At 35.2% G+C, this 13,423-nt stretch overlaps 1 protein-coding gene across 1 annotated transcript in view; it reads left to right on the plus strand.

Moving 5' to 3' along the window:
• The first annotated feature begins 924 nt into the window (after positions 1–924).
• Positions 925–13,423, plus strand: part of LOC140166026 (WD repeat-containing protein 31-like) — a 111,861-nt gene continuing 99,362 nt past the window's right edge. Inside the window, exon 1 of the mRNA XM_072189398.1 lies at positions 925–1,161. Within this exon, the coding sequence (XP_072045499.1) occupies positions 1,103–1,161 (59 nt within the window). The 5' untranslated portion in view covers positions 925–1,102. The remainder of the gene's footprint in view (positions 1,162–13,423) is intronic.

The following is a 13,423-nucleotide window of genomic DNA, read 5'->3' on the forward strand; positions in this document are numbered from 1 at the left end:
GTTCGAGCATATTCTCTAACACGTAAATCCGTGAGCAAATTTGTGGCTAGTGTTTCTCGAGCAAGGTCGGACTGACTTCACAATGGGGAAATAGCCTTATAAAACCAGTGTGCGCATGTGCAGTTCCCCTTTCTCGAGCTGGTTGCTATGCGCGAGGGGACGAAGCCGAAGGGGACAATGTTCCCGGATGTCCGACCGAGTGAATTGAATGCATATAACTATTGTTATTTCACTTCAGAGTCGGAGCTGGGAGTTTCAATTATTGGAACTGGTCCTAAACTGATCCCAAACCCTGGTCCCAAATATAAACATGATAATCAAGCATGCAATAAAATTGTCATCAAAGGCACAAACTTAAAGATCAACTTCATCAATTTTTCATCAACTGCTTTTTAAGGTTAAGCTTACCTTCGTTCAACTTCAATTCAACAGCCTGTCTAAAGAACTAAAACGTGGTAGTAGGGCATCGACAGTACAGATCAGACTTTACGCTGTCCCTCGACTGTACCCTGCCAAAAAGACAAAAGAGATTAGATACACGACAACAGTGCACTGAATACTTCTTACGTAACTCCGGTACTGAATGAGTGATCATGTGTTTTTATCATGTGACTATATTTATGCAATCAATCAAGTGGAAGTGTTGCCAGCTCACCACTCATTTCGCTCAAGTTGGGCTCCTTGCTCAGATCTGAGCTCTCTATTAATTGCAAAATAGCAGGGTCTACAGAAAAAACAAACCAATCAGGTAGACATATAATGAAACAAATACAAATAATTTAAAACTTTTGTTTGCTTGTTTGTTTGTTTTATTGCTGTTTGGGGTTTCCCGTGGTTTTTTCAGTGCAGTGCCGCGCCGCGTGGGGCCAAATGCGATACATGACGTCACTTCATTAATATTAATAAACTGCTCTACGTGGTGCCGAAAAGTACCCAGTTTTGGTATCGAGAGACGCTAGCGGTGTATTTCTGTGGACTGTCAGCAAGCTGTTGCACAGAAAAAATGTTCTTGTAGAAGACCCAGTGACTCGTTAGATGATCGTTGTTTATAAATAACAAGGAGAAGAACTTCTAGGACAGTCTGGTCAATGTTTCAACATAAATGTTTTCATCAATCATGGGGAAAAAGCAAAGCAAACACAAGAATAATGTGATGTACAGGTAAGCTTAAAATTTTAAATTTTTCTTCCTTACAGTATTACTATAGGAGTATAGAAAAATTATCAAATTTGTGTACATCGTGGAACATACTCTTTGCGTGGCTGTACATGGATCGAATCCATGGGTTCCTGAGGGCCGATCTGAGGGCTGATGACACACATTCGATGGGTGTAGCGTGGCTGTGCGTAGTAAGCAGTTGTACGCAGATAGCCTCGATAATATGGACGCGTAGAGTAGCGTTTGTACGCGCGTGTAGTTAGCATGATTAGTCACTCGCGGAGTAACAAGCGTAGTTGAATGTTGCTTCTGCTTAATTACTCCTTAACGCTACAATCGTAACCAGGCGGTTCCACGATGTACACAAATTTAATATTTTTTCTATAGTAAATTTTGATTGATGAAGCTTGTTTGTCATTTCATTCTCACGGATTTGATGCAATACAATCATGACAATAGAATAGTCCGAAAGCTGCGAAATCTACATGTGTAGTAGTGCCGTACTATTTAAACGCTGACTTTGCTATTCGGTGAGGATGACAATTTCGACCTACTTGTCTGTTTACAAACAGAGAGGTAGACAAAAGACCGTTCCGCTTGTCCAAACACTCAAGTATCAGAAGGATGGTCCACAATAGTGTGATTCACGTAACATCATGATGAATAGGGATTAAAAAGCTGTCAAGTAGAACCATATGTGCTTCCTTTGTCCAATTTGTCATCAAGATTTCATATGGAAACAGTTCAGACCCAGAACACGATCATGTCAGAAATTAATAATTTGTTCTGGGACTGATTATTCAGACTACATGTGTAGTAGAAATCGATGTAGCCGGTGGCAGTTCTCATGTTCTAGTCCTGCAAAAAAAAAAGTGCAAGCAAGAAATTAGCATATTCAGTCCAGTTTCATTTCATCAAAAACAAGATGACATCTACGGACCTGACTGAAGTCTTGCAGTGGTACATGTACATTGGGATGCACTGCACGTTTAAGGGCTGGGGTATGAACGTTTGGACAGTATTTATTTTGGGACATTAGAGCACATCAGACATATCGAATCGCATTCTGAATACGAAGAATGTCATTCTGATATCAAATAATTTTGAATTTTTGAAATTCGCAATTTAATACACATTTTATGGCAAATCATTAAAAATTGATATTTTTGATATTTAACAGTACTCGAAGTATACTTTATAAATCTGATGATTTATACTTAAAGTGTATGTAGGTGGGATGAAAAAGCCGACGATCAATTGAAAATTTTGACCTTTAGTATTGAAGATATGGATTTTTTTTCCAAAAACACCAAAAAAAATAGGTCTTTTGGGGGAAAAAAATCCATATCTTCAATATGAAAGGTCAAAATTTTCAATTGACCGTCGGCTTTTCCTCCCTGCTACATACATCAAATATCAAATTTTTATAATTTGTCATAAAATTTGTATTATATTGTGATTTTCAAAAAATCAAAATTATTTGATATCAGAAAGACATGCTTCGTATTCAGAATGCAATTCGATAGGTCTGAGGTGCTCTCATGTCCCATAAAAAATACTGTCGAAACGCAATAAACGCTCATTTTAGATCCCTTAAGAAATCCAAAGTTCAAGCATCAAGAAATATGCCTAGTATTTGTCACGTTTTACCTATAGAGATGTTGTAGACCCTCTCTACACAGTGTAAAAACATCACAAGGAGAATGCTGCTCAATAAATTACCTATGATGTCTTATTTGACAAAACAGGATAATTTTTTTTAATCCCTCAAAATTAGTGCTGTATTTTTCTGAATAGGGAGTAGAGTGCATTAAATGCCCCTTATAATGTCAACTGATTTTTTTTGTAATTGTACCTACTCTACTGCTTGGTCTTAATATGTCTTTGTCAAAATAATGTGTAGACTCAAATGAAATTGAGCAATGTACAGTAATGAAACCCTATAGCAAGGATAATTATGGTACCGTACCTTACATAAAGCATACCATAAGGCATTTGGGAAAGTGAAAAACATCGACCAACCAATGTCGTCAGTTTTGAAGAATCTCCATACATTTGAGCATACTTAGTGCTGGTATCGGCAAGCATTTTCATTGTCGACAATCGACAAAAATTAAAAGCCGACGTCGACAATCAGGCCTAATTAATGTCCCAAAAAATCGCCCCATGGCAAATTGCGACGATCAAGGTTCAAAATTCGGCAACCTACAGAGTGCACATTTAGTAAATGATTTACAGTCAACACGCTGCAGGGACTATGAAAACGATACCAGCGCTACTATTACTAAAGCTACGAGGGGCAGTCAATAAGTTCGTAGAACAAGGGAGTAGCCAAATTCTTTCCATCTCACTCTTGAACATGGTCACTGCATACACCTTTTTATGCACAAATTTTTTTATTGAAGCCTGTCAACAAAATAGAAATCTGATTGCTCAGTGAAGTTGGCTCACCGGCTTTGATCTCAAACCTGATATTATGAAGGTAGTAAAAATTCTAAAATATTAAAGTTTCACTAACTGGAGGCCATGCCTGGACCAAAATATGGTTTCTTTAGTTAAGGGGGTACTACACCCCTGGCCAATTTTGTGCCTATTTTTGCATTTTTATCAAAAATTATAGCGCATTAGTGACAAGTAAGATATATATGTATATTATAGGGGCAAGGACTACAACTACTGCACTGGAAATTTTATTTCAAAACAGACAACACTGAGTTGTGGAGTTACAGTCAAAAATGAGGGAAAACGAATATTTGATCAATGAATCAATAACTACTTGTCTTGAGTTACTGAATGTTTAGTGCAGCAGTTGTAGTCCTTGCCCCTATAATATACATATCTTACTTGTCACCAATGCGCTATAATTTTTGAGAAAAATGCAAAAATAGGCACACAATTGGCCAGGGGTGTAGTACCCCCTTAACTGACTCCAATGTCATGAATGACAGCTTGACAAACCGAGAACAGGGTACAGGACACAATCAGTTCTGTTCCATTTCTACCACCAACCTTCTTTATTTGATGGCTTGTCTCAATTTTGCTATCAAAATTGTATGATAAATGCCTATGTCCATGATTGTACTTTCATTTGGTAAATGATCTTTCATCAAGACTTTCTCTGAATCTCATAAAACAATGACGAAAACCTTCCACTACGCTGACTGAGTGATGGGGGATCCATGTGCTTCCACTGAATGGATTAATAATTCCAGTAATTAATGTATGTCTTATCACCTTTAGCCAAATATAAATGAAACTTGTTTCGGTCCTCATTCTAAGTGTATAGAAGGTGTGGACCTGATTATGTCAACTGGTATCAATTTTGTGCATAAAGATGCTTAGACTCCCATCTTAAAGACACACTGGACTACCCAAATTGTGCCCATCCACCACAAACTGGTTGTAAAGTCGGCATTTTCCATTTTGAGATACAATCAAAAACAGTATATGGATTTCTATGTAAAATATAGTAAGTCTTAGAATTTGACCTTTGATGAACCATAACTTCACTTCCAGATGTCAGATGAAGCTGGTTGAGGTGTCATTTTAAAGCTGAAAGTGAATTCTTTCAAAATCTGCAATAAACAGAAAATGATCTAGAGCCGACTTTACTACCACTTCGTGGTGGATGGTCACAATTTATGTTGAAAGCAGTTTCATCAGAGTTGTCATACATTGTTGGTTCTTTAATATTCATTGTCAAACTCAATGATACTGTACTGGCACATATATCATTAGTGGTGACATCAGCCAGCAAGTCAGCAAGTCATTTGGACCTTGGATGATCTTCAAGGATGCTCATTCCATCCTTGAACTCTAAGGAACATTTCGTTCCTATTAAATATCAAGGACACTTCACCATTTACAGAAAATTCCCATGGATGTCATACGAAACCTACATTGTACTTAGATTCAGAGGATGTGCTTGCATCAGCATTGGAAATAGCTGGTGTTGCGTAGCAAAATGCTACATAAATTTATCAATTTGCTACACAATTTTTGAGTTGAGTAGCATTTTTATGCCATAGACTTACACACTGAAGTATGTGAATGTACCGTACCAAGAGAAAAGTAATGAAAGCAAATTTTGCTATATGCATAAAAAATGCTTAATTCCAATGGCTTGCATTCCTTTAATTTTCATAAAATGAGGATTCACACTGGGAAATTTAATGCGTTTTAATGCATGATTTGTTCAACTTTGTCAATAGTAAAATTCTATACACAAAAGAGTAGATCTATTGACTAATTTGGTAATATTGGTTGCTGGTTTTTAGAATCGTAGGTACTATTTACTGCCATGTGAAAGTAAACACTGAAAAAAAGTCAATGAGACATGCTACTACAGAAACCTCACGAAACATGTATGGAAAAAATGAAGGAAAAAAGTCTTTTTTACCCATTGAAAAACATTTCAAATTATGGAAATATAAACATCTGTTGAAAATAAAGTTATGAAAAAAATAAAGCCCTTTTGTAAAAATACACATTTGAATATTATGTAGAAACAGTATGCCAGACAGTGATGGACAGGTGAAGTATAAATAAGAATTAAATATTTTTTGCGACTGTACTTTCCAATTGGTGGGAACGCTAACCAAACAAATATATTTCCATGGCATCAGGGGCTGTGCAATAATTATGAGTCGGGGGGGATGTCAGAAATTTCCCCCACAGCGCGCCAAAAATTGCTTGCCACTTCTCAACCTGCCAAAATATCCTTGTCCCACCTGACCTTACACATATGCCAAATTTTGGGAACGTAATTTGTGAAACCTTAAAACATTCTAGATTTACAATGAATATAATGCAAGCATTATATACTGCGCCAATAAAGTATCCTTACACTTGGAAAAATAATCACAATTTCCAAACTGAACAATATTGGAGTAAATTTGTTTTTTCAATAGGCGCACTATCTAATACTGCACATTATGACATCACATTGAATCCAATGTGACCTCTAGATTTTAGAAGTAAAGTTATAAGCAATTGAATAAAAAAAGCGTTTGATGTGGTAAACCATGATATACTTATTGATAAACTGAGCAGATATGGCATAAATGGTAATGAACTATTTTGGTTTAAATCTTACTTAAGCAACAGATCTCAGGCTGTTAATGTAAATGCTACTCTTTCAAAATTTGAAGATATCAATATAGGTATTCCATGAGGGATCAATTTTAGGGCCATTGCTCTTTATAATATTTGTAAATTGCTTAGCATCTACTGTGGATTGCAAAATAGTCATGTACGCTGATGACACAACCTTGATTTGTAGAGCTAAGAATGAGGTAGATCTTCAAGCACATTTGCAATCAAACATGTGTAACGAGCAAAGTGGTTAACAGCTAACAAACTCATTTTAAATGTAGATAAAACTAAATTAATGATCCTTGGTAACAATCATATCATAGATAAATTTAGTAATGTAAATCTTATATACAACAATTGTATTATTGAAAAGGTTGATGATTTCAAATATCTAGGTGTTAAGTTTGATTATAATATGTCATGGTCCTCTCACATTGATTATTTATCTAGAAATGTTTCAAAAAGAATTGGTATTATTAGGCGCTGTAGACATTTTCTTCCTCATCACACTCTTGTTATGTTATCAAATGCTCTCGTAACCCCTAATTTTGATTATGCTAGTTCAGTGTGGTGTAACTTTTCTCTTGAATATCAAAGAAGGCTTCAGGTTTTACAAAATAGTTTAGCTAGAACGATTCTATTTGCTGATATTAGGACGCCAGTAATAGACATGTTAAACTCACTAGGTGGATCAAACTAAGTGACAGATGGAAAAATCATATGCTTATTCTTACATTTAAATGTTTAAGAAATCTTAGTCCTTCATATTTATCATCTCAGTTTGAATTTGTTCATAATACTCATTCTCATGTAACCAGAAATCATTCGTCTAATACATTGATTGTTCCAAAATACAACACTAATTCTGGATTACGTACATTTCACGTCAGAGCTGCTCATATTTGGAACAGTTTATCACCAATGATTCGAACTGATATGGAAAATATGTCTTTGAGACAATTCAAAACAAATGTTCTCATTTCATGTTAAAATGTGCATAGTCTATGAATTCATAATTGTGATTGCATTTTTTGTATACTTATATTGTATCACTTTCGTGTACTATTATTATATTATGTTTTGTATTGACTGAGGGCCTGCTTGGAAAGCAGTGCTGGTCACTGAAGTTGTTACCCTCAATAAAGAAAGAATAAACTAAACTAATAGACGAGGGTCCAGTTTTAAAAGTGACAAACTGGGCTACATGTATACAAGGGGCAAAAAAGATTCCAACAAGCGAAAAAAAGAGACAACACAGTTTCTTCAATGAAGCGTGAGCAGTTTTTATTTCAGTTTTTACTTCTCTATTTTTACATAACTTTCATTTTATTTGTCAGTTCTTTTGTTTCAGTTTTCTTTTGTTCCTTTTGTTTTAAATTAAAGCCAAACGCATAAATTAGCCATTAACCACTCTCAAACCAGAGGTCTATTCTGTGGAGTTTTGAATAGGCCAGTTTGTCACTTTTAAAACTGGACCTTCGTCTAATCAAATGCTTGTAACTTTGCTTCTTGAAGTCACATTGGATTCAATGTGGTGTCATAATGTGCAGGATTTGATAGTGCATCTATTAAAAAACAAATTTACCCCAATATTGTTCAGTTTGGAAATTGTGATTATTTTTCCAAGTGTAAGGATACTTTATTGGCGCAGTATATTATAGCATGCTCCCATAGCAAGTAAATTTGGCACATTTGAGCATTTCCTATTTCTGTACTGTAGGGTCTCCGTTTTAGAGCATTTTATTCAAATGTGTGCCAACCCTTCTTTTCGACCTGCCAAAAAGTACTCCCCTCAACTTTGGCTGGGGTTTTTCCAAGCCAACTGAGATGCAAATATTTCAAATTAATTTCAAACACAAAGTTTGGTTCCACATTGTAATTTGTTTTTAAAAAAAAGACCACACATGCAGGAATACTAATTTGCATATATTTTTAAAAACAAAAGCTCAAAATTCAAGTCACTGAAAATAGAGTTCAGTGTGCCTTTTTACAATTAATTATTCATAATATTTATGTATTTTTTTGCTCACATGGCAGATACCAAGAGTAATTACTGCAAATGCTATATTGAGAAACTACTTGGCAACCAAATTATATGCATGTACAATGTACACAGTACAGTTCCCTATTGGAAATAAATTGCATACATTGTATCAGGCTCAGCATGATCAGGCTTACATGTTCAAAATTTTTAATACAAGATGAGCAAAATCATCTGGCTGTACACGAAACTACAGATTATCCATGGATAATGGATAATCTTTATGTTTAATATGTTATGGATAATCTACAGACCTGATGAATTTATTTTTAAGAACAGATGACCATGATACATGTAGATCTGAGTTATGACATGGGATTTGAATGACAGTTTCATCATGATGAAAATGAATGGGGTCTTTGGGCAACTATGTAAAAACACATATGGTTATTTTAAAAACAGTAAGGAAATTACCCTATTTACCCAACCCTGGATTGGATTCATCCGTAGGTACCCTACAGACTTTTTATTTGACGTATAATATTTGATGTAACATATCTACGTTATCAAATATTAAACGTTGAATACTTGGAGTCTGTAGCGGCCCTAAATGTCTGGTGCCCTAGTCAATATAAATCCTGGCCCATGGTCACTTAAAACCAAACAAAGCCATTGAACAAGTATATTGTAGATGGAGTATTGGACCAGGGAGTCAGAAGTAGCAAAATAATACTGTGTATTATAAAAATATTTTAATAGTACCAACTCAAAAGCCAATATTTAACCATTAGCAATTATTGCTACAGGATTATTGCCACAGTATTTAATGCAGAGTATTTATTTTGCTCTCTACTACTGAGTGATAGCACTAATCAAAATCATATCAGACAAATGCAATATCATCATGAACATTTGATTTTGATCAATGCTATCAGTAGTAGAGAGTAAAATAATACTCTGTATTATTTAATACATTATAGGTTATAGTAGTAGTACCAACTCAAAAGCCATAAATCGTTAGCATTGGTCTTTTAGCTAGCATTGCCATCAGAAAAATGCAATATGGTCATGTACATTTGATTTTGATCAGTGCTATCAGCAGTAGAGAGTAAAATAATACTGTGTATTATAATAATACAATATAGTTCCACCTCAGAAGCCAAAACCCGTTAAATGTAGTCTTTAAGCTAGTGCTCATTGCAATCGAAAAAATGCAATATGATCATGTACATAGGATCAGTGCTATCAGCAGCAGACAGATAATGCTCTGTGCAAGCCAATAGTACCAAGTAAAGCCAATATTAACTCTAGCTTATGGTCATTATTGTAACTGTAATTTGCCATCAAACAGGTATAACTGTAGATGTACATTGGATCAATGCTATCAGCAGTAGATAGCAAGATAATACTGTGTATTTATAATAATAGTACTAAGTAAAAGCCATTATTAACAATTGTAGATGTACATATTGTATGTGGGTTAGTGCTATCAGCAGTAGATAGCAAGATAATGAACATCAAAAAATGCTGAAACTGAACAACTAAAAAACTTGCAATCTAGGAAATTGTGTTTTTGAAAAGTTGGCTTTTTATACGTCAATGGCCATCTACTTACAAGTGTGTGAACCCTTCTGCTAATAATTAGGGGGCTGGCATTTTCTTCGGAAGGGGGGTCCCAAAAATACAGGCGGGTCATAGAATTTTCAGACCAAAAATAGGGGGTTATAATTTTTAAACACCCAAAATAGGGGGGTTATAGAATTATCAAGGGCTGGTGACTCAAAATTTTCGCATTATATAACTTTGCTATCGAAATGTGCATACAATCCATGCACAATTTGTAGGCGCTCCTTCTTTACACTTACGATAAAAATTTTAACGCGCCGGCTCTGTACACTTTCTTCACTTTTAAGTGTTGGCGCACTCTGTGCCTTAGTTCCGGCAATGAATAATTTTTCTTGAGTCTGTGTAGTTGGAAGGGGGGGGGGGGGGGTCATAAAATTTTTTGACCCGCGATAGGGGGGGTCGTAAAAAAATTTTGCCCGCGATAGGGGGGTCATAAAAAAATTGACTCCGGTCACCGACATATTTGGGACCCCCCTCTTCCGAAGAAAATGCCAGCCCCCTTATGGACATTATTGCCAATATTACTTTACAATAAAGCAAAAAGGGCAGGTGGTATACATGTAGGAAAAAAATCTCAATAAAAACCATACAATTCTTATTGGATATAGCCTGTGTAATGTCATCATTAGATGCTTTTTTCTTGAGTCTGTGCTTTAAATTAAAATTAGTTATGACATTCAGACAGTATAATGATATGAAGATGAATTGACATGCGGGGGAGGGTTCTCAATGTTAGATTGGGGCATTGGGTGGGGATGTGTGGCTGAGACTCTGAAAACTCATCCAAAAAATAAACTGAATTTAATGCAAATTTGGCTAAAAAACAATAAAAAGATTAGCATTTTTTTGAGGAAATTTGAAAGAATTCCCAGGCTTAGTTCTCTAAACCAATTTACACCTCAAATCTACACCTAATGAATAAGAGCCTGGAAAAGCATCTCGAATCTGTTCACATCCCTTACTCTTCTTCCTACTAAGGCCTAACAAATATAATGTTGTGTTTCCTGTAACCCGATTGACTGTGGGTAATCGTGTGCTTGGCCTGCGAGGGGTCTAGGGTTCGAATCCTGAGGGTGCCAAGTGACTTCTTTGTTCATCTTCTCTCCTTTTTTGTTTCTTCTTTAACTTTTAACAATTTGTTTTCAAAATGTTGATAAAATTTGTGCAGTCAGCATGTCCCTGTTGCTTTCTTGAGTGTAATAAACCATTTACAAAGTACAGTACCATACAACTTATTTCCATTTGTGATAATTTCCATATGTGTAAAAATAATACAAGAAAAATATTTTTTAGCTGTGACCTATGATTTTGTTTTAGAATGGATACAAAATTTTTCCACAAAATAAATGGTTTTTTTCTACCTAATCTATTTACCGACTCTTTTATTTTCCCAGCATGTAATAGGAAACAACATTATTTTTGTGTTAGGCCTAAGAACCCCTTCTCCCTCGGACTGGCATATTTGCTGCGCCAACTTTTAATACTATGTGTAAAATGGTTTCATGCTCAAAAAGTGGTTTTGACATACTACTTAAAGGCTTACAGATACATAAAATTACATGCTTGATACATGTTGATACTTGACAGCCAGACATGATGGTATTGCGTTTTGTAGTCTGTAACTTACCCAGTAATCGGTAAAGCTAAAATAGTGTAAAGAAAAATACAAGAAGAGAGTTACAAACAAGTATGATGGAAAAGGTTAAATGAGATCAAAGAAATAATTTGAATATAATCATGATGAATGTCAGAACAAAAGTGCTGCAAAAAGGTTAATTTATAAAAGGAAAAAGCCCTAAATATGTGTGAAATTTATTATAATACAAGATGGAAGATATGGTCAATGTGATAAGGCTGAAAACCTGGAAAACATATGTCCATGTGATCCGATCAGTAGGGCAAGAAAATTCAGGATATATGATGACTAGTCTTTGCTAAAGACTTTACTTAGTGAATGTCAGTGGGATTGTTTTGGAGGGGGGGTGGGGGTGAATGCACTGGGCGTGACACAAAAGGGGACACAAAAATCAATAATATTTGTGTTCTGGGGAGCAATAAATATCTTAATTTATGCCATAATTTACTGATTCCCATTCAGGAAGTTGTTTACTGTCATTAAAGCATGACAAACAAACAGACAAACAAACAAAGGAACAAAACAAAAGTACTTAATTTCCTTGCAAATCTGTTTGTGCCAATAGGCAATAGGCCAGGGGTGGTGCTGGTCTCCAAGCCCACTCATCCAACTTGTTCGATCATGATAAAGCAGATCAGATGACAATATCAGTCATCCTAATGAAGTCCTCTGATGTGAAGGACAAAATATTGTGATGAGTAAAAGATTAAAAAAATACCAATATTTGTTTATGATGTAAAGAATGTAATTAACCTTTGAAGAACAACATTTCCAACCCGGTTAGTTGTGCATGTGCTACACACAAAAAATTAATAGCATTCCAAGTACTTGTCAATGTAAAATTATGAAACATGAATTTCATCCATGGTGTTGTCTTTTTAAAGACATTTCTTGTTATCAATTAAATGTTCTCTGGCCTGCCAGGGCAAAATTAGCTGAAGTATCCAGAGGTTTAAGAATGGATAATTGAAAAAAAAACTCAACCCCAATAAAGTATTCCCAATAACTTAAGCACCGGAGAAAACGCGACTGCGGTATTCGCAGCCGTAATTCGTTTTTTGGGTGCAATTTTTTTTGCACATTTCTTTTACAAAAATTTAAGAAAAAAAGAAGTTATCAACCCTAAATTACTTGTTATTCAAGGTTGACTTGGAACCAGAGAAAATGCATTCAAAAAAGTTAAAAATTCTGAGGTTCTTTTTTCTTCTTTTTTTTTGTTGCATTTTTTCAGGAAATCATGTGGGAAAATCGTAGTGCATTATTTTAGCTTCCAAAATTGTGTTTACAATAACTGATGAACGTCTTTCAATTTGCCTGTAAGGTCTGTGCCATAAACTAAGGAAGATGGATAGGTAGATAAGAATACATGCATCTTAATTTTAGTTGTGTTTCTATATTGTTATTATTCAGAGAGCTAATTTTATCATGTTGTGTCATCTGTAAAATCAGTAAAACTGGACATATTAGAATTTCGGTACGTTCTATGTTCTGTTTTGTGGTAAACTCTACTGATGGTCTTGATGTTATTATTATCTTTTTTTATTATTCAAATGTTTTAGGCTCTTCAATGTGGGTTTAAAATGTCAAGAAGCCAACGCTGGTAGCCATCCTGTGGCCCACAGGTCACATGAGGGCTATAACAATGTCTGAAAAGGCCTACAAAAGCAAAAGTTAATAATAACACTGTATGTAGTCCAACAAAGAGTATCCGATCTTGGCATATCGTTGTCATAAGTGAGGTGGGATCGAGCTAAATGAGTCTTCATGTCAATCAAAATCAAAATTCAGGTTTCAATTTCATTACTATGATTACAGAGCCATCCTCAGAGCTTTATTTTGCTGAAAACGCTATCATAATTAGACTTACGTTTCCAGAGATATGGCCATTTTAGTATTTGCTCAGAACAATAAAATACAAAGGAAGTTGA

Source organism: Amphiura filiformis, chromosome 12, assembly GCF_039555335.1.
Source record: "Amphiura filiformis chromosome 12, Afil_fr2py, whole genome shotgun sequence".
Classification (NCBI taxonomy): domain Eukaryota; kingdom Metazoa; phylum Echinodermata; class Ophiuroidea; order Amphilepidida; family Amphiuridae; genus Amphiura; species Amphiura filiformis.